Genomic DNA, 21,100 nt, shown 5'->3' on the forward strand with positions numbered 1-21,100 from the left:
CAGATGCAGAATGAGTTGTTCTTGCGCATCGTCGAGGCTATTCAAGGTGAAGATACTTACTTCCAGATGAGCCATGATGCACGAGGTCGGGACTCTCTCACACCTTTGCAGAAATGCACTGGCGGCTATCCGCCAATTAGCCACTGGCGTCAGTGCGGATACTTTCGACGAGTATCTCAAGGTCGCCGAGACGACGGGGCATCTATGCCTCAAAAAGTTCTGCACGGCTGTCATCTGGGCTTTCGGAGCCCATTATCTTTGTCGTCCAACGCCGGCGGACATCCTCAGATGCACGAGGCGTGACACGGATTTCCTTGGGATGCTCGGGAGTCTTGATTGTATGCATTGGAGCGTGGAAGAATTGCCCAAAGGCGTAGCACGGCACATATACACGTGGTGATAAAGGGGAGCCCACCTTGATTTTGGAGGCCGTTGCATCCCACGGATCTGTGGATTTGGCATGCCTTCTTCAACGTTCTAAACCAGTCGACTCTCTTCTCCGACGTGTTGGATGGAACAGCACTACCGGTGATCTTTCAGGTCAACCAACGCTACTACCAGATGAGCTACTACTTGTGCGACGGACATATATTCGGAGTGGCGTTGTTTCGTCAAGAGTTCACCGATAGGCGACCAATCCGAAGGAGGCGAGGTTCAATAAGATGCAAGAATCGGCACGAAAGGATGTCGAACGTGCCTTTGAAGTGCTTCAAGCTCGATGATGAATCATTCGAAGTCCGGCGCGAGGTTGGTACGTCAAGAATCTCAAAGACATCATGATGTGTTGCATCATTCTCCACAACATGATTGTGGAGAACGAAGGTGATAGAGCTGTCCATTGGAGAGATGACGACAGCAGGACACAGGGGTGTCTAGTAGTGACTCGACGGAGAGTGCTCGAGCAACCCCGATTTGCTTTGAGGAATACGTGCAAAGAGATGCAATTCTCCGAGATAGACAGATGCATGTTGTGCTCCAACATGATTTGATGGAGCACGTTTGGGCACGTTTCGGACCTCTAGAGTCGGAATAGTTATTTTAGGATGTCTTTAAATTTTTAAGATTTATGTAATTTTTAGGATTTTAAAATTAATGCAATTTAAATTTGAAGTAAATTGTGTTATTTAAATTTGTGCAATTAAAATTAAATGCAAAATACAAAAATCAAAACTAAAAAAATCAGATCAACTATCATGTCATCTCACTGCAGCCTCCATGACCCAATGTGGTCCCCTCTCTATCAGGTCACCTATCAAGTCATCCCCACTGTTGATGCTCTAACACATGAATATTGCAAATGTTCTTATAGAGCTTTTAGAACATTGCACACCAGCTTTAAAAATATATAAATTTAAATTGACGCTCTTAGTTTATTGAGGAAAAAGTGGAAGATTCCAAAATAAATATAAAATAAATGCCTATAAAATTTTAAAAAAATAATCTATTAGATATTATTTATATATAAAATGAAAAATTGAAACCATATTCCATTCTTTATAAATTAAGTAAGAAACACATTATTATGTTATTGAAATTATTATATATGGTAAAGATCAATCCAATCGAATGATTGGTCATATGTGCAAATAAATAAATAAAGATGTGATTATCATTTAAAAATCAGTACTAGGGGTGGTAAAACGGGTTCCGGTTAATCGGTTTTAATCGTAATCGAATCGGAAAAGCTTGGTTTTCGGTTAACCGATAATCAGTTTTTACCGGTTTGGTTCGGTTATCGGTTAGTGTGTTCATCACTAATCGATTAATCGGTTAAACCGGTCGGTTAATCGGTTAAACCGATTAACCGGTTTATTTTATATCAAATTAATTAATTTATATTTTAATATTTTAATTTAAATAATACATTAATATTTCAAGTATCTATAAAATAAAAATTTGTTCTAAATTATCATAAGTTATGAATTGGTGCAGTGGATAAGACCTTATTCTTTCTTTCAAAGGTCAAGAGTTCAAATCATATTGCACACATTCTATAAATTTAAATTTTTTTAAATAAAAATCAGTTAATTCAGTTAACCCGTTAACCGATTAACCTCATATTGCACACATTCTATAAATTTGAATTTTTTTAAATAAAAATCGGTTAATTCAGTTAACCGGTTAACCGATTAACCGAATTAACCGATTAAATTCAGGCAAATTGAGAAATCGTGGATTAATCGATTTGATCGGTTAACCGATTAACCAACCGGACCGGTTAATCCAATAACCGGTTCGATACCGATTAGGGAAATGGCCCTTAACCGGTTTCGATTAACCGGTACCGAACCGACCAGTTTACCAGCCCTAATCAGCACATTTTGGATTTGTCATTTCATTTACAACGTAAGGAACTCACTCCACCATAGTGCACATGGTGGTGATAAAATTTGTATATTTTCATACTTCCCAATTTGACAAGTCAAAAACAAGTAAAATTTCTTTATCTTGCGTTATATGGAGCCCATTTACACTACACATATAGATCGAAAAATCAAGAAAGTTTGCATCCTCATGTAAACCTTGTCACCCGCCAATAAAGGAAAAATAATTCTAACACATTTACAATTAAAATAAGGCATAAAGTTCATCTTTTTTATTGAATTATATCTATGTAGAAAAAAAATATCACAATGATACAATCTTTAAAATTGAAATTACAACATTGAATAAGTAAACTAAGTAATACTAACTAATTTACTATGCTAAATCGAAAATAATTTTTTTTACAAGGGGCAAAAAAAATGAATAAAGGGCTTGTGCTCAATTTTAATATTCATTGAATAATGAAGAATCAAAGCCAACGTAGTTTTCTTACCTTAACTTGCCTAGTCGTAGGCCTCAGCGTCGGATCTTTAGAACTCGGTGAATTCATTGTTTGGGCACTCGTCGGCATTGATCCCATTGGTTCTCTTGCACTCACAACTCTACTTTGGACCAATCATCAAGCAACATGGTGACCTCCATGTTTCGAGGATCCATGTTGCTTCTTCTGTCGTCCAAGATAATGTAAGGACCATCATTGCAAGATGTCGAATTGATAATTTCCTACACCCTTGAAAGCAAATATACTAGACAAGTATATATCTAATTCGTTAGTAGTATGACTCCTTTGTGTTTGCAAAAATGAATAGACGGCTTAGGCGAAGCGGTTCGAAGTAAAAGCACCTAAGGAGCCACTAAAAGGTTGGGAACTACTACCTACATTTGAATAGTATGATGGGTTTGATTGAAAATATTTTTGTTCATATTCACCAAATAAGGCCCTAATTGTGTTTTCTATTCTAACCTTAATATGATCTAAGTCAGGAATGTATCATTCTATTTCTTGATTATTTGCTAATTTCTTTTCATAATAAGGCATTTCTTTAAAGACACCATAATAAATTTCTAACATGCGATAAACACCGAAAAGTTTCATTTGATGATCTAAAATCTTAGCAACTAAAAAAACATCGAGAAATTTATATAAAGTATTAAGCCACTTAAGAACCATTTCATATGATATAGTATACAAATCTTTATTATTACTACAAGCATTTAAAGCAATAGCAATATACATGCAATGCTTTAACACTAGTGCGATAATAAACACCCGAGAAATCCGTTGTTGCATTTTCAAAAACATTTAAAAGTTCAAATAAATCATGACATTTATCACAATAAGAGGGCAATAAAATCAAATTAGCCTAGGGAGTTTCTCTAAAACAATCACATAAATGCTCAATATGATCCATGGTAGATGCAAGCACGGTATATGTTGAATTCCAACGTGTTGTAACATCTTTAACAAAATTCGTATATCGAATTTTCTTACTACGACAATATCTTTGCCATTTTTTTTCAATATTTGCTTTTTTATGTAAAATATTAACGGCTTGTCTAATGGGTTCAACATTTTCATTAATAAGGTTGTAAGCATCTTGTACACATCGGTTCAAAATATGACAAATACATCTAGCATGAAAATACTTACCATTAAAACGGGTGTGCACGCGGCAACTAATTCAGGAATGGAGGTGATGTTGGCCGATGCATTATCAAATCCAACAAAAAATATTTTATTTAACAATTGATACTTATTTAAAACGGAAATAATCGATTGAGCATTATTAGTAGCATTATGTATTTAATTAAACTCTCTAAATGCAATTAAACTGTTTTTGGAGTAGCCAACATTCATCAACCCAATGACAAGTAACTCTCATACAAGATTTTTTTTGAAAAGAATCACTCCATATATTGGAACATATAGAAAAAATTTGATTTAAATGGCTAAAATATTTCATCAAATCACATTTTCTTTCTACGGCTTGTCTTCTTATACGCCGAACCATAGTAGTTCTACCAATTTTTTTTTTTTTTTGCGGGGGGATTATAAGCATTTTTCATTAGAATATTCAAAAATCATTTTATCGATGAACATAAAAGGCAAATGCTCCATAGCAACAAAACGATTCATTACTTCTTGAGCATTTAAATTGTCGTATTTCCATAAAACATTACCTTGTTGGGCTTGAGGATGTAGTTGAGTTTGAGTTATATAGATTCCAAACTCGGGTTTATGCATCTTCTTCATATGCCTTGAGAGTGTGCCATAACCTCTTCTCGTCGTCCATTTGTAACAAGCATCACAATAGTTACAATACACCATGAACCTTCTCCGGAGTATTGGAACCTTCATTTGGATCTATTTCTCTAGCAACTTTCCTGAAATGTTTAGTGAAAATGTTAGAAGTAAGAGATTTAGCCTTACCCTTAGCATTAACTCTAGTGGAGGGAATTTTCGTCTCCACATCATGTCGTGCTTGATCAGCTTCCTCCTCCATCTCTTGTTGGCTATGCAAACTACGAGCATATGCTTCATCCTCCTCTTCTTGAATTTGTCGAGGATATTGTTCACCTATCAATTCGGCAGTCTCAAGGTGGGACGACCGTGTTGATGGGACTTTTCTCCTTGAGGATGATGATGGAATATTCTGAGGATAGGTGGGAGTGCTACCAATATCTTCATCGGAGTCGACATTGATAGACTTGCCACAGTTACCACGAGATCCAGACATGATAACAAATAAACAAGTAGAGAGTATATAAATAATAGAGAGTACAATATAACAATAAAGTAAAGTAAGAGTGTGTGTAGTGCAATTATAATTTAAATATATAGTACTAATTAGTAAATAGTACTTAGTATTAATATAATGTAAAACAAGATAGTAACAAATAACAATAGAGCAATAAAATAAAGCAAGAGCGTGTGTAGTGCTAGTGTAATTTAAATATATAGGAATGAATAATTAGTAGATAGTATTACTTAGTAGTAATATAATGTAAGCAAGATAGTAACAATAGAGCAATAAAGTAAAGTAAAGTAAAGAGTAACAATGGAGCAATAAAGTAAAGCAAGAAAGTAACAATATAGCAAATAAAGTAAAGTAAGAGAGTAACAATAGAACAATAGAGCAATTTAGCAATAACAATTAAGCATATAAAGAATGGAATAGAATTAGAAGTAGAAGAGAAGAGACTGTATAATTGTTAACACAATAAGATGGTTTTGAAGGTGGAAGAATGAGGGTATTTATAGATAAAACTGGGAGAAAGAAAATCTAAATTTGAATTTGAAAATAAAATAAAAAAATTTAAATTAAAAATCATCGATTTTCACCTGGGAGATTGCGCGCCTAGCCTACCGCCTCGTCTGCCGTGCTGAATCGGCGATTAACCGCGGGCCAGGCCCGACAATTAACTGCTGGCTCCCGATTCCAGATTTTCCGGCCCTTAACCGGCCCGCCATTACTTCCTGGTTCCGGTTCAAGCTTGCGTTCAATAGTCCGGGCCAAAACTGTTGACCACGGGTCGATCCGGGCCGATTTCGGTTCATGTGGGCCCAGTCCGAACTAGGCAACACTATTAGAGAAGACGCCTAAAATAAGGATAAATTGTAAGAGGATTATTTTTTATTTTTACAAATTACAATAATCAAATAAATATTTTATTGATTCACTCTTAGTGGCTCGTTTGGTTCAAGTAGAAGAATGGAAAAAGAATGAAATTAAATAAAGGAGTGGAATGGTAACAATAACCATTATTTTTATTGAGTGTTTGGTTTAACAATGGAAATAAATCATTAGTAAGGGATTCCATTTCTTTTGTTTCCCCTCTATTTTGAGGGATAACAAATTTAGTGATTGAGTTATACATTATTCAAATCAAACAACAACTAATAAATTCAAAACAACCAATGAAACGTGGGTAAGTCAAAAACCCGTATCTAAACTTAACTGGGAAGGTATGATAACTTATTTTTGACATTTGCAATTCTAGAGTTTGAAGATCTAAACCCTCTCGATCAACGAATTCAATATTTCTTGAGAGAGAGAGAATGCACGGGATACCGCGCAAAGCCCCAACTCAGGAAGAGCGAGATGACTCGTCTCTCAGAGCCGCCAAACTTCGCGATCTCCAATCTCAACTCCTCCACTTTCACCACAACAAAATGTTTGTCATTTCCCCTTTTTCCTGCTTATTTCGATCGAGATTTAGTAATTAATTGGGTTTTGATCGATTTGTGCTCGTTTTCGGGGGTTTAATTTGTGAGGATTTTCGCTGCAGATACACGAAAGAAGCGATAGAAACCAGTGCGAAGCTGTTGGAATCAAATCCCGAGCATTACACCGGTTGGAATTACCGGAAGCTCGCGGTTCAGCACCTTCTCGATCGACACAAGGAGGATGGAGTTGATTCGGAGTCGGCCCAATCAATTCTTGATGAAGAGTTGATACTTGTAAGTTTGTGCTTACTTTTTATTTGCTTATTGCTCTTGATCGAGTGACTTGGAAGTTATATAGGATTTATGGGAGGTGTTAAAGGTTGATATTGTTGCAACTCTTTCTGTAGTAGGAATAGGGTTAGATAACTGATGGAGCTGTGGATGAGTTGAAAGTTAGATCCAGTGTTAAAAATTGAAATTTGCATCTTTTTGTTGTAGGAATTGATTAAGTAACTGATGGATTTGTTAGAGTATGAACTGTCATTTAGGTAGAGAACGCATTGAAGAGAAACTTTAAGGCTTATGGGGCGTGGCATCATCGCAAATGGGTCCTAAGCAAGGGTCATTCATCCTCGGACAGGGAATTGAGGCTTCTGGGAAAGTTCCAGAAACTGGACTCCCGGAATTTCCACGCATGGAATTACAGGAGGTGAAGTGCTGGAAATTTGGTGTTCAATTGGGTAATCTAGTGATTCTGACATGCTAATGTGGCTCTTTGCTGCCGCGCTATCCAGGTTTATAACAGAACTGAAGAAGATTCCAGATGAAGATGAACTTCAGTACACGACTGACATGATATATGATAATTTTAGTAATTATTCTGCCTGGCATAACCGAAGGTATGCTAGTTTGTTTCTTGAAATTTCAATTCACATAAGCTGATCGTTCCTCGTGCATGCTTTAGCTCCTATGTCCCGGGAAGTACTCCCTCCGTCCACGAAAAAAGAGTCTCATTTGGGGTTCAGCACGAGTTTTAAGAAAATTGTTAAAGTAGGTGTAAGTGGGGTAAATGTACAATTTGTAGGGATAGTGTTAGTACAAAAAAGTAGAATAAAAGTACATTGTTAGTTAAAAAGTGGAATAAAAGTACAATTTATAGTTAAATATAGGAGAAAAGGTATTATGTGATGGTTCAAAAAGTTAAATGAGACTCTTTTTCGTGGACGGAGGGAGTAATATTTTTTACTGCATATTTACAGACATCAAATGACCATCTATCATCATTATATATACTTCATCCGTCCCATTACAAATGTCTCATTACTTTTGGGCACGAAGATTAAGAAATGTGTAGAAAGTGGATAAAATGGGTTGGTGAAAATTATTTAAATATTAGGTATAGAGAGAGAATATATTGCCAAAAAAGGAATGAGATATTTGTAATAGGACATCCCATTAAGGAAAGTGAGACATTTGTAATGGGACGGAGGGAGTATGATATATGGACATATTTTGTTCCGATGACAATAGTTGGATTTCTGAAGTAGAAACTATGTAGGGGTAGGGTGATATTTTGGTAATTTTCCATTGATGTTCTTCTTTAGCACCATGTTATTCTTAATTTGCAGATATGCATTTTCTTTTCAACTTGATAAGTAGTATCCAAAACAATCGTTATACTGAAAAAAATAAGAGTTGAGCTACTGCATGTGTTGTAGTTTGCATTACATGGGTCTAAACAGCTTATTTGAGCTGCCGAGTTAGGTATGCATTGCAGTAGTTTTATAAAATTTACATTGTGAGAAACAGACTCATGAAATCGTAAAGAATATTAATGTTCAAATGTTATAGAGCTACAAAGATTGGTTTTTGTATCACAAATGTCATGTAACAAAAGTCAAGTATTTGTACTTAGTAGATTTTTAATCTTAATAACCTCTTCTATAGATTCTAGATAGAGTTACTAATCAGTGGTTTTGACTTTCCTTTTTGTAGTAGTCAATTGTATTTTGATATAAATATTTCACTTTTCCCCCAACACCTGCAGCATGCTTTTGTCTAAACTACTTGAGAAAAGCGCAAAAGGATATGACAAAAAAGAGAATGTCTTGAGTGAGGAGTTTGAGTTTGTACGCAATGCTCTCTTCACAGACCCTGATGATCAAAGTGGCTGGTTTTATCATTTGTGGCTTCTGGATCAAACATTGAAGCGGGAGCCTCTATTTATTTCTTCATGGCCTCCTCATGGTTCTAATCTATCTTTATCAATTGATAACCCCGATCGCCAGCCTCCTTTCTCCAAGATATATTTCCAGTCTAAAGAACGAACGTTTCCCCTCATTTTATATTTCAGTGAAGCAGTTGAAGGTGTTAGCTCATCTACAGTCACTGTTGAATTTGATTATGATGCTGGTGATGGTCTTATTTGGCGACCACTTTCGGCAAATAAACTTGGGTTTTCCCAGGCTTGGTTAACTTACATTAAGTATCCTGATGATTCCTTGGAGTCCTGCCATGTAAAGGTTACCATTGCACACTTTCCCAGTATTATCTCTTCAAGTGGTATGCCATGTAGTCGGTCTTGTTTTATATCTTTCACTGTGAATGTATGTTCAAACGATCAAGGGCATTCTGAGGTGCCAACTAAACATAAAATATCATGGAATGAGGAGAATTTTAAAGCTCATTCTACCCAATCTCCAGATGCAAACTTGCTTCCCTTACTTCGTAAATTGGACATTGCAAAGGAGAATAAGAAAACCACTCCTATGTTGTGTATGGAGACTATATCTAATGAAATTGCTCACAGCCGGGAACTGTTGTCATCATCAAATTGGTAAGCTAAATTCATGCTGGATTGCTTGCGCATTTTCAAAGAAGCTTCTTGATTTGGCAAGTAGTTTTATTTTCTTGTTATGTCTTTTTGTTGTAGTAAAATTGGAAAACTTACTCTTGCAAGACTCTTGGTGGCGCATAACACATTGATCACATATGGCTGCACGGATTCCAGAACTGAGGCTCATTATGAAGAAATTCTTGCACTTTATCATGATTTAATAAAGATGGATCCTGCACATATTGGTTATTATGAGGATGAGTACAGCATAGTGCTAATGAAGCAGGTGAATCTTCTTTCACTTGGCCTGTCTGTCTGGATAATACAGAATGCTTTGGTCATGTCAAGTGCTGAGAGAATGTAGCGTTTCATCATGGTAGATAGTCATTACTAGGTCAATCTGCAATCCTTTGAAAACAAGCATAAAAGCTAAATTGACTCAGTTAGCTTTAGAGCTTGAGTTGTTTGATCAAAGATTCGGTTCAACCCAATAAATGTCATTTAGTCATGAAACCCTTTTGCTTTAGGCCATGTGAAAACTGTCTAATTTTTATTTACTCTTAGTCCATTTAAACTCCTTAGTTAAACTACAAGCTGGATAAGAAAGCCATATAATTCTTTGTTAAAGACTTCTCTTTATTTAAGGAAGTAGAGTCTCATTATCACAAGTTTTGAGGGGAAGATCTTTTTAGTGAGAGAAGTCAAAAACACTTTAAATTCAGAGAAGCAGATCATGTGTAGTTTTTTTTTTTTTTTGGGTGAGGAATAGATCATGTGTAGTTAGTTATGGTCAAGGAATGTTTTAATTATGGATGCTAGAACTAGGAAATGCTCTTCCGAGCTAAAATTTGTACATTCTTTCATTGTACTTTTGGGGAATAAAGGATCATGTATAAGATAACTTTAATATATATGTAAGTAAATGGTCCCTAATTTCATAAGCACCGTTTACATGAATCTCGTATAGTGGCAATTGATCATACTGTTTTCAGTTCTGTGCTTGTAATCTTTTTTATACTCTCTTCTTGGCAGGTGCTTCCCTTGTCACACCTTCCTTGATAAGACATCTTGATTATAAATTTCTTTTTATATTTCGTGTGTGGTTGTGGGAGGGGGGGCAGTGCATTCAAGTTATTTTCTGCATGAATCCTACTTCTTTCTCTTATCTTCAAATCATCCCACTTACTGTTGTGCAGCTGACTTCAAATAATGAGTCTTTATTGAAGCTCTGTGGTAATTATCAAGAATTGTCCTTGCCAAGTATTAGTTCTTATACATGTGTACGGCTAAAGGGCCTCTCATTGTCACGAGTTTCATGTATGGAGCACTTGCTGTGGGTTCAAATGTTGGATCTCAGCCACAACAAACTCAGATCAATTGAAGGTAGTTGATATACAAATATATGACATCTTATCTGCATCATTACGGCTTCACCCTTTCGATTAATGTGATTTGATGAAATTATGTGCTGATACAGTTTCAAAAAATTTTATTGTCTGCGGTTTTATTTCTATTTTTTGAGGGAAATGGTTTTCATTTTGGTACCTCTGCAATTACATAATCCCCTAAGAACTGTTTTTGAGGAACTCAGTATCGCATAAGTCAACCTTTACATGAATTGGTTCTTGGGTGAATTATTTGCTTCTACTATGGGTCGATAGCTACATTCTCTGCTATTTAAATAACTTAAATGTAAATTTCTAATCTATTGTAGATTATATGTTGTTTTCTCACACACCTTATATTGCTGGTTGGAATTTTATTTATTGTCACGGTTATATAAGCCGACTTAACTTGGCATTTCGAATTCTGGGACAGGGTTGGAAGCTCTGCAACTACTGTCCTGCTTGAAGCTTAGCAACAACAGGCTTGGCAGTTTTACAGCTCTGGAACCATTGAAAATGCTAAAGTCATTACAAGTATTGGATGTATCATACAACGAGATTGGCGCTCACTCTATCGACACAAGAAGATATCTGTGCTCGTCTCCCCTCAATGATACTACGGGATCCGAGTGGCACTTGAAGAGATATGCTGATTTCTGGGATGCTTATCTACTCTTCAAGGACTTGAATTTGATACAATTAGATATTGTGGGAAATGCAGTGGTGGATGCAAGATTGAAAGCGTTTCTGCTCAAGTTGATGTCAACACTCAAGTGGTTTGATGGTGAGAGATGCCATTAGATCTGTGATAACTCAACTCAAATTTTATTCTTCAACTATACCAAAAACAACTGATCGGAAACTAGTTAAGAGTTGGTTTTTAACAACACGTTCCATCTATTTATTGCTCTGTAATGTAATATACGTGTGAAAAACAACCCAACCAGAATGAATTGAATTAACTGAATGCTTTATTTTCTTTAATTTTGTTTAACTTTGTGAATAATTATATGTTTTTATGTTTTAAAGGGAAAAAAATTATCATTATTAACTGCAGATATTTCAATTTGTTTTAGATAAGATCGAGATGTATATCTGTTTTGAGATATGGGACATGATATAAGCCTCCAGCGAGCACCCTAACTTTGTTTCTGTTTTTTAAAGTTGGTGTTCTACTTTTGGGCTACGACATTTCATAAATGTTACTCAATCGTTTCAATTTAACAAGTCATATTTTTTAATTTGAACGTTTGATTTTAATAGATCAATTTTTAAAATGAAAAATTTAAACATAATAGTAATAAATAATATACATAAACCTCATTATTTATTTATATTATATATCATTGAGCCAACACATAATTATCTTTTTTCTTATCTTAAAAATAATACTCTCATTTCTTTTTCTTATTTTTTTGACAAACTAGTACGACCATCCGTGCGATGCACGGCGAAATCAAAATTAAATGACATATTTAAATAAATATAAATAAATATTAAACAGAAACAAAATATAATAAATGCAAAATATGGTTTAAAAATAAAATACTAATTACTCAATAAAATTTCGAATTTAAAACGTAATTTTCAATTATGTATAAAGTGTAATAATAATAATAGTTATAAAATTATTTTAAATTATTTGATAATGAAATTAATTACACGTTATTATTATAGAGTATTTCACATAATAATAATAAATAAATAAATATTTTCATACACAAACATAAATAAAAAGTTGTAAAATTTTAACAAAGAAAAAGGAAATAAAATATTTTAAAATTTTAGTAACCTATTCGTTTTAAATTCATTTTTGATAATTTTTATACCATTAAAGATCTTCTAACGAACTTAAGCTTATGATGCACATTGAATATTTTGTGATAAATTAAATTTGACAATGTTTAGAAAAGAATTAAAATTATAAAAGAAAAAATATAATAAAAAAAATGATGGGAGAAGAGAGAGAAAAATGGAGGGAAAAAATGGAGAGAGAAAACTCCTCTTTTATATATTATATAGATATATCTTAAAAAAAATTGCTTTATCTCTCTTAAACTATTGTGGCCTATTGAATTGAGATGAATGAAGTATAATATATTCATCTTATATTTACTAAAGAGGTGTTTGGCTAAATTTATTTTAGAGAGTTTGTATTCCAACAATTTATCTTATACTAAGATGTAATATCTTAAGAGCTTATAAGTGGACACAATATTTAGATAATTGGGCTTATAATAGTATGTGATGCGGGACTCGCTGGGCAGGCTCTCCAACGAGCCCCTCCCCATTGGCAAGCCTGGCGGCACGATGAAAAAATGTAAGGCGAGTGCTATGCACATGCTAATTGAAAAAAAAAAAAAATTCGACCATTTTGGTGTTATTTATTTATTTTCTGTTAAATAGTTATTAACAACAATATTTTCTCCTTTTTTTAGTCTAACTAGTATGCCCGCTCGTGCGATGCATCACCAATGTTGAAATTGAACGATATTTTAAATAAATAAATACATATATTAAATATAATTTAAATATAAATAAATGCAAACATAAATCTCAATAAAAAAATCGAAGTTATGAACAACATAATCTCAATAAACACATGAATCTGAAAACCTTTGAATTTTCAATTTTTGAACTACCAATTAACTATTTATAATTGATAAAAATGAACAAATATAAGTTTAATCTTTTTAGTTGCCTTAAATTTTTATAATAGAAAAAAATATAAATAGAAAATATTAAAAATTATTACTAACAAAAAAATAAAATAAAATAAAAATAGAAAAATGAATGAAATAGAAAAAAAAATGAAGAACCGTAGCATTTAAAGAAAGAAGATAGGAGAGAGAAGAGGATAGATGAGAGAGAAGAGAGAAAAAAAAATAATTTTGTGACTTTAAACGATAATAACTTATTTATTTTAAATTTATTTTTTTTATAATTTTTATATCAAATTAAAGATCTTGTCATCATCTTTAATTTAACATCCATATTGAATATTTTTGGGTTAAGTACCAAATTTTCCCCTAGCGATGGCGTCCCTATCGCGTATAGGACCCTATAGTCAGGGTAAGAGTTGTTTACTACCTCAACGTGGCAAAATCGCACCAAATACCCCCTGCGTTTTAACGGCGGTTAGCACCGTTAGAAATGGTTAAGTACCAAATTCCCCCTATCGGGGGAGGGGGGGGGGTAATTGGTGCGATTTTGTCACGTTGAGGTAGTAAACAGCTTTTACCTTGACTATAGGGTCCTGTACGCGATAGGGACGCCATCGATAGGGAGGAATTTGGTACTTAACTCAATATTTTTTTATGAATCTAAGTTCATGATTTTTAAAGAGAATTAAAATACAAAAAGAAAAGTGAGGAGTGATGAGGAGTAAAATATGCATCAGCCCAGCCCGGAACACTCAGCCCAGACCTTGGGACGGTGAGAACCAGTCAACTCAGAGGCTCCGAGGGAAAAGCGCGTAATAAAGCTGTCAGGAACATGACCATACTAACTCTGCAACAGCATGAGGGCAGCGCTGCATCCAAAATGGCAGGGCTGAATCCAAAACGGCAGGGCTGACATCGACCGAGATAAGGAGCAACGACTGTTACCTGGGAAGAAGAAGTACGAGGCAGGGCTGCCTTGGGGCGTTCTTAGGGTCTTGCCTCACTTAATGTAGGGCAGGGCTGCGACCCTAATTTTACCGTTTTGCCCCTGTTTATCTCTATAAATAGAACAATTGTACTCCCATGTAACTCACGTGATTCTCAATACAACAGTTCTTATTTTCTTTGCTAATTGCTCTCAACTCACATTCAACGCACAATGGGTAAATCTCTCTGAAATCGCCCACCAAATCCGGACTCATCAAGGAGAGAGAAATTTTGGTGAGAAAAAATTTACGTTGAACTCATATTTTATATATTATATAGATTTATCTTATAAATAACTCCTACTGTTATTCATTTTTTTATATATCATATCTAAATCTATTTTTCATTTCTTCTTCTCCTTCATCCAATTTAAGTTTCGTTCTTGTTCTTTTTTTTTTTTTGAAAAAAATAGAACGTAACTTCAACAATTGGTTTTTCAACTAACCAAATTCGCCATTGATTCCAAATTCTCATCCTCTCGATTTTTCTCCTTTTTTTCTCAAGCCTCCAAGACATTCAACCCTCAAGGTCTTAAGGCTACCATCTTGAACGAAACCAACCCTTCAAGGTCTTGAGGTTATCAACTTGAACAAAACTCAATTCGTTAAAGATGACAAAGTCGCTGAGATTTATGCGCTCCCGAAGACGATGAAGTCACGCGCCGGATACACCTCGCCAAAATCGAGCTAATTTGCTCACTATGGGTCGGGGCGACCGTCAACGCTGTTAAGGGTACCAATCGAAAAAGCACTCGTCTATGCGAGAAATCACGAGGCGCTTCAACAAATCTCATCCTTCTGGCACTCCAGCACGCAACAAAAAACTAATAAAGTTGCACTTCCAACGTGTGCAAAAGGACATGAAGGTTTGGGAGTCGGTTTACAAAAAATGTCGAAGCAATTGGTGGAGCGGCATGAGTATGACCAAATCATTCAAACAAGCCCAAGAAATATATCAAACCAACACCGAGACTCATTATCAAATACTTCGGGGCGTGATGTATTACCCGCAAATCTCAATGATTCGCCTTCATCGGCGACGACGTCCATTAGACGAAGCGCGCAAATAATACCTCTGAGGGGGTTATACGATGATATTCTCCGATCCGAGCGTGGCGACTAGGTTTATAGGTCAAAAGGCGGCCAAACGGGACAAAGGAAAAGGTTAAAAGATTGAGTCGCCATCGGTGGCCTCGGACAAGGAAAAGTGCGTCAATATAATGAAAAAAGTCGCCGAGAAGCTCGACGATATGAAGAAAAAAAGCACGACATAGCCGATGCCTGAATTATTTCCCTCGACACTTTGCAAATGGGACCGACTCAATTAATCATGCATAAGACAATGTGTGAGGAGATCGTGAAACGTCAAGGAGGAAACCTCTAGTTTTAATTGTCATTTTCAAGTTTCTAATTTTTTTAATTTTAATTATTGTAATTTTTTAATTAAATTTTTTATTTTAAAATTCGATATTTATTTTAATTTTAGAATTCAATTTTAAAAAATGAAGTTAAAATCTGTAGAGTCCCTCTATAGAGCCCTCATTGTCGAAGAGATGGCTCTAAGCCCCATCTCTATAGAGTCTCAAAGAGACTATGATGCAGCCCAAGATTCGTCGTTAGTGCAAGAATTGGTGAAGAAGCCAACTGGAGATGGTGGAGTTGGCGCATTGGATAGCCCACGATTGATTATGTGCATTTGGGCCGAAGTTGGATGACTTTATTTATTTTATTTTCAGTCTTGTTATTTTAGAGCCCGATAGTTTAGCTTATTGGGTTATTTTCGAAAATTAGGGAATAAGGGCCTTGTTTGGCTTATTAGGGTTTATTTTAAGTTGTTTCCTTATTAGATTAGGTTTAGTTTTTGCCTATATATATGGCTTTTATGTATTGGCCGAATTTGAACCTATTATTTATCAAAATTGTGAGTTTTATTCTCTCTTGAGAGTTTTCGAATTCCTCTTGAAATTCCAAGACGAATTCATCTATCGACGTAACGGCGAGTCAACCAACCTTCATCGGGTGTCATTCATCATCCCCGAGTTGATGCGTCGACATCACGTTGGGGTATAGGGACTCCATCGCCTGTATCAGTTGAAGAATCAGTTGAAGACTGATTGTTTAATGCGCGCAAAGGACTGATACTAAAGTCAAGTATCAGTTGAACATTCCTCCTAGGACTGATCTTCCAACGTTCAGAGGAAGCCACGTACGCACAAGTACAACCGCATTAAATGCAGAGATCTCAGAATATCTTATCTCTGCAGAGGTCATTCCTATCTGGTGGTTACTTTTCAGAGATGTCACATCTCCTGTCCATCAAAGAGAGCCGTTTCCACACAGACAAGGAACCTCGAAGATTGAAGCCTCAGCCCAAATTCGAATTGCTCTCCAACGGAAGAAATCTTGAGGACGATTTACGCCAACGGATCTATTCAAGAGTTCTCCTACAAATAGCGCTCGAGGATCACTTCAATCTTCACCGATTCAACAACATAAGCTGAAGCTCTGCCGAAATAGCTACTCAGCCTAAAGCTTAACCGCCCAAAGCTTGAATCGAAGAAAAGAATTCCAAAGCCAAAATCAGTCATTGCTGATTACATACATTCTCTTAGACCCTAGGCATATATCTGTTTACCCAGAAGCCAAAGGTCAAACTTGCTTCAAAGAACTTGTTCTTTGTAAGTATAGTTGGCACTCGTTTAAACCTCTCCCCCATAAGAGTGTTTGAGTGGTTCGGAGTTCAGGAAGGTACTCTGAACTCTGAGTGAAAAGTCTGAGCACGAGGTGTGCTTAGCAGGGAAATCCTACGCGAGGTGTGTAGGTGCTGAAGAGGGGTTATCTTCAGTTTACGGTTGTGTGCACCAGGCAAGCACATGGGTACGATTTGCAGTGCACCAGGCAAGCACTTGCGGAGTGGATTGTTGGTCTGATCAACCAGCCGTGGATGTAGGAAAGGGTTTTTCCGAATCACGTAAAAGTCTCTGTGTTATTTACAGCTTTCAGTTTTACATTCATACTTGTGCTATTTCAATTGATAAAACTGAACACTGACTAACAGCAAAGAGAAACCTTAATCCAACAACTTGCTCCACCGAGGCTATTGCGAAACTAAGTTTAATTTCCGCTGCGTATGATATCAATCTGACTGAACTATCCTCTGATAGTAAGGAAGAGCGATATCATCTCTATCTTTGCAAACACGACTGAAGCCCTTATTTGAATCAGTTAAGTTCCAGTAACTTAACTGATAACTCATTACTGAAGAGCTTTCAATATCAGTCGTCAACCCTGTTGGTCAAAACTGATTTCAGTAAAACAGGAGTCTTAGTTTGCGTGTAAAGTTTCGTTTTAATCTCTGACTGAGATCCCTCTGATTGAGGTCAGTAGATTATCATAAAAATAGCCTATAGGTGTATTCCCCCCCCCCATACACCTATTCGAGACCCCCCGGACCTAACAAGGGTTTTATGTGTTTTTCCATATTCTACCTTATCTGCTCAAGATTTCCGCGTCTTTCCATAATTCTTTCCGATTTTGATTAGGTTTATGTTTTTGTTTCCGCGTTCCTTATGTCATAGGGTGTCGCCTATTAGGATTTTCGCAATACATATATCTTAGGATTCCGTGGTCCGTGGTCTGATCTTAGGGTTTAGTGGTCTGATCTTAGGATTTCCGTATTAAGATTTCTATATCTTACATATATCTTATACGCCCATACACATCCATACTTCATATTTTCGTTTGGCTCTTGATATTTACAGAATCTACAGCCTGTGATTAGGGTTAAAAAAAGTATAGAAATTTTCGAAAATTCTTTTTCTGCAAGTTTGTTATTTTGATTCCTAGGGTCGTATAAAGTCTTTTGGGACAGTTTTTGTGTACACTTTTTCTGAATTTCGATTAAATCTCATAGTGTTTTCTGGGTTCCTTGGGTCGTGTAGAGTCTGTTGGGGTAATTTCTGCGTGTTTTTCTGACTTTTCAGTTAAATCTCATGTTTTTTGAGTTCCGTGGGTAGTTTAGAACGTGTTGAACTCGTTTCTGTGCAGGACATTTTTGAGTTTTCAGTTTCCGTGTCTTTGTGTGTTTCGTCTTCGTTGGATAGTGTATAGCACTTAGAGTCAGTTTTGTTGGTGCGGTGATCTTGTGGGACGTTTCTTTGGTGGTCTTGTTTGTTTTCGTTGGTGTTGAATTCAACTGGTAGATTGAGGGAATTCGATTCCTTGAGGGAGAATTTTGAGTGGAAAAAGGCAAGAGTGGTGAGATTATTAGAGGGAAAAAGCCATTGATTTGAGTGATACACGAGTGCTGAGTGATTCATTTTTTAGTGATACAGGAGTGCTCGTGAGGTGGTGAGGTTCTATTTTTTTTACTAACCTTTTATTGTTTCTGTGTCAATATGTCAAAGAAACATGAACAGGGTTCCAATTTGGAGGATCAGCCTACTATTGATCCAAAGACGAAATTCATGATGGACTTAAATCAGAATTGGGAAAGATTCTTAGATCAGAATTGGAGAGGATGCATGATAAGATTGACCAGATTGAGTAGTCTCAGTCCAATGTCAATCAAGGAGGCCGAGGCGGCATAGGAGGCCGTGGTGGTAGAGGAGGTCGATTCCAGTTTCATCAGAATGAGGAAGAGGACACAAATTTTGGTGAGGAAGATGACTGGCAGAGAGATGACAGAAGGACTTGGCAAGATAACAATCTGGGCAACATCAAGATGAACATTTCCTCATTCCAAGAGAAAAACGATCCAGAATTGTATCTTGAATGAAAGAGAAAGATGGAGCTTCTGTTTGACTGCCACAACAATTCAGAGCTCAAGAAGGTGAAGCTGGCTGCAATAGAGTTCTCAGATTATGCACTTGATTGGTGGGATCAGATGGTGACGAGTAGGAGAAGAAACGGTGAACCACCAATTCAGACTTGGCTTGAGATGAAAGTTGTGATGAGGAAGCGATTTGTGCCTAATCATTACTACCGAGAGCTTTTCAACAAGTTGCAGAATTTGAAGTAAGGTAGTAGGACCGTGGATGAGTACTACAAGGAGATGGAGGTTGCCATTAATCGAGCCAATGTTGTGGAGGAACAAGAAGTTACTATGGCGAGATTCCTAGCTGGTTTACTGTCACAGCCCAAAACCATTTATTTCCTTTATAATTTTATTTGTAAATTAGTATTAAATATTCAAGTTATGAAATTTTCAATAATATTTTGTTTATCGAGCTTTTTGACTAGTCAAATTGTATTTAATTTTTTTTTTACTTTTTAGCCTTATAAAAAAATATATTTATTTATTTTACCTGAGAGTGCTAATTTTAAATCCATATGTAGAATAATAGATATATATACATATATATATACATAATATATACGTATACTAAATCTATGTTTTGTAGATATTTATATTTATAATTGAAGGATAATAATTTTAATATGATTACATGTGTTATAGATATACGTAAGATGCATATATAACACCCCAATATTATATATAATTACATAAGATAATAATCTAAGCTAATAAAATATCTAAAAGGTATGATACGTGTAATGTATTACAAATAGTAAGTTAGCCTAATAACCTCAAACGGCAAGTCTACAAAATGACTCATGAAGCCTAGGTAAATTTATACATATATATGTTGTCCACGTAGGGCTTTAATTTCACACTATATATACAAGATCATTTGGCAGTAAAATACATTGAATTAAATTATAATTCAATTAAGAAAGCAAGTATTTGATCATGTGTTGAGAAAAGAGGCGCGGCAAAGATTATGACGTGAATTTTGGTTTGAATTGTTTAAGTAATTTTTAAAGTTCAAATTTCAGGTGTGGAATTTATTTAAATACATGTTGTGATTATTTATTGTCCATGTTAATAATATGTGTTTACCATATGTATTATGACATATATTTTGAGGATATCGCTAGGGGCCCGTAAATAGGGTCCAGGACTTCACAGTCATTGGATTGCCACAATGCGATTTGAGGTTTATTTTGAGGATGTCGCCAGGGGCCCGTAAATAGGGTCCAGGACTTCATAGTTCTTGGATTACCACAGTGCGAATATTGAGGATATATATGAAGTGACCGTATGTGTTTACCGTGTTATTATCTTGGACAATAATTGCATGATCCCACACTGAGTGTATTTTATATGCTCATCCCATATTTAACATTTTCAGGTTTTAAAAGTCGAAGGCGCGTGGATGGTCGAAAGGCGGATCAAATATTTTAAACTTAGCTTTGTCTAAAGATGTTATTTTGAGTAAATTATTTTTTTTAAATAAAGATTTATTTCATGATTTTCTTATTAAATATTTATTTATATTCATGATTTTTCCGCACAAATATGCATGTAAATTTTAATTGGATTTGGATGTCACATTTACATTAGGATATTCGTGATAAGGTGGAGTTGCAGCACTATGTTGAGTTGGAGGATATGGTCCACATGGCCATCAAGATAGAGAATCAACTCAAGAGGAGAGGCAGCAACAGCAACAACCAGAGACAGAATCAGTCCAATCGGAGACAATCCCAACCAGTTTCTAGTGGTTCCTCTTCAAAAGGGAACTAATGGGAGAAGAAAACACCGCCGAGAGATGAAAAGAAGCCGTTCTTTAGGTCCCGATCCGATGGTTCAAATTCAGCAAATCCCACAGTTTTCGATGGTCGAAATCGAGATAAGAAGTGCTTCAAGTGTCAAGGATTCGAGCATATTATGA

General features: G+C 35.7%; 1 protein-coding gene across 1 annotated transcript; it reads left to right on the forward strand.

The window, feature by feature from the left end:
• Window positions 1-6,267: 6,267 nt before the first annotated feature.
• Window positions 6,268-11,698, forward strand: LOC131014176 (geranylgeranyl transferase type-2 subunit alpha 1). Its single transcript, XM_057942067.1, has 8 exons — window positions 6,268-6,501; window positions 6,616-6,787; window positions 7,042-7,202; window positions 7,288-7,392; window positions 8,541-9,329; window positions 9,426-9,615; window positions 10,526-10,712; window positions 11,148-11,698. The coding sequence occupies exons 1-8, from the start codon at window positions 6,386-6,388 to the stop codon at window positions 11,513-11,515; spliced, it is 2,088 nt and encodes a 695-aa protein (XP_057798050.1). The 5' UTR covers window positions 6,268-6,385; the 3' UTR covers window positions 11,516-11,698.
• Window positions 11,699-21,100: the final 9,402 nt, after the last annotated feature.

The sequence above is a fragment of the Salvia miltiorrhiza genome, chromosome 3 (assembly GCF_028751815.1).
Source record: "Salvia miltiorrhiza cultivar Shanhuang (shh) chromosome 3, IMPLAD_Smil_shh, whole genome shotgun sequence".
NCBI lineage: Eukaryota > Viridiplantae > Streptophyta > Magnoliopsida > Lamiales > Lamiaceae > Salvia > Salvia miltiorrhiza.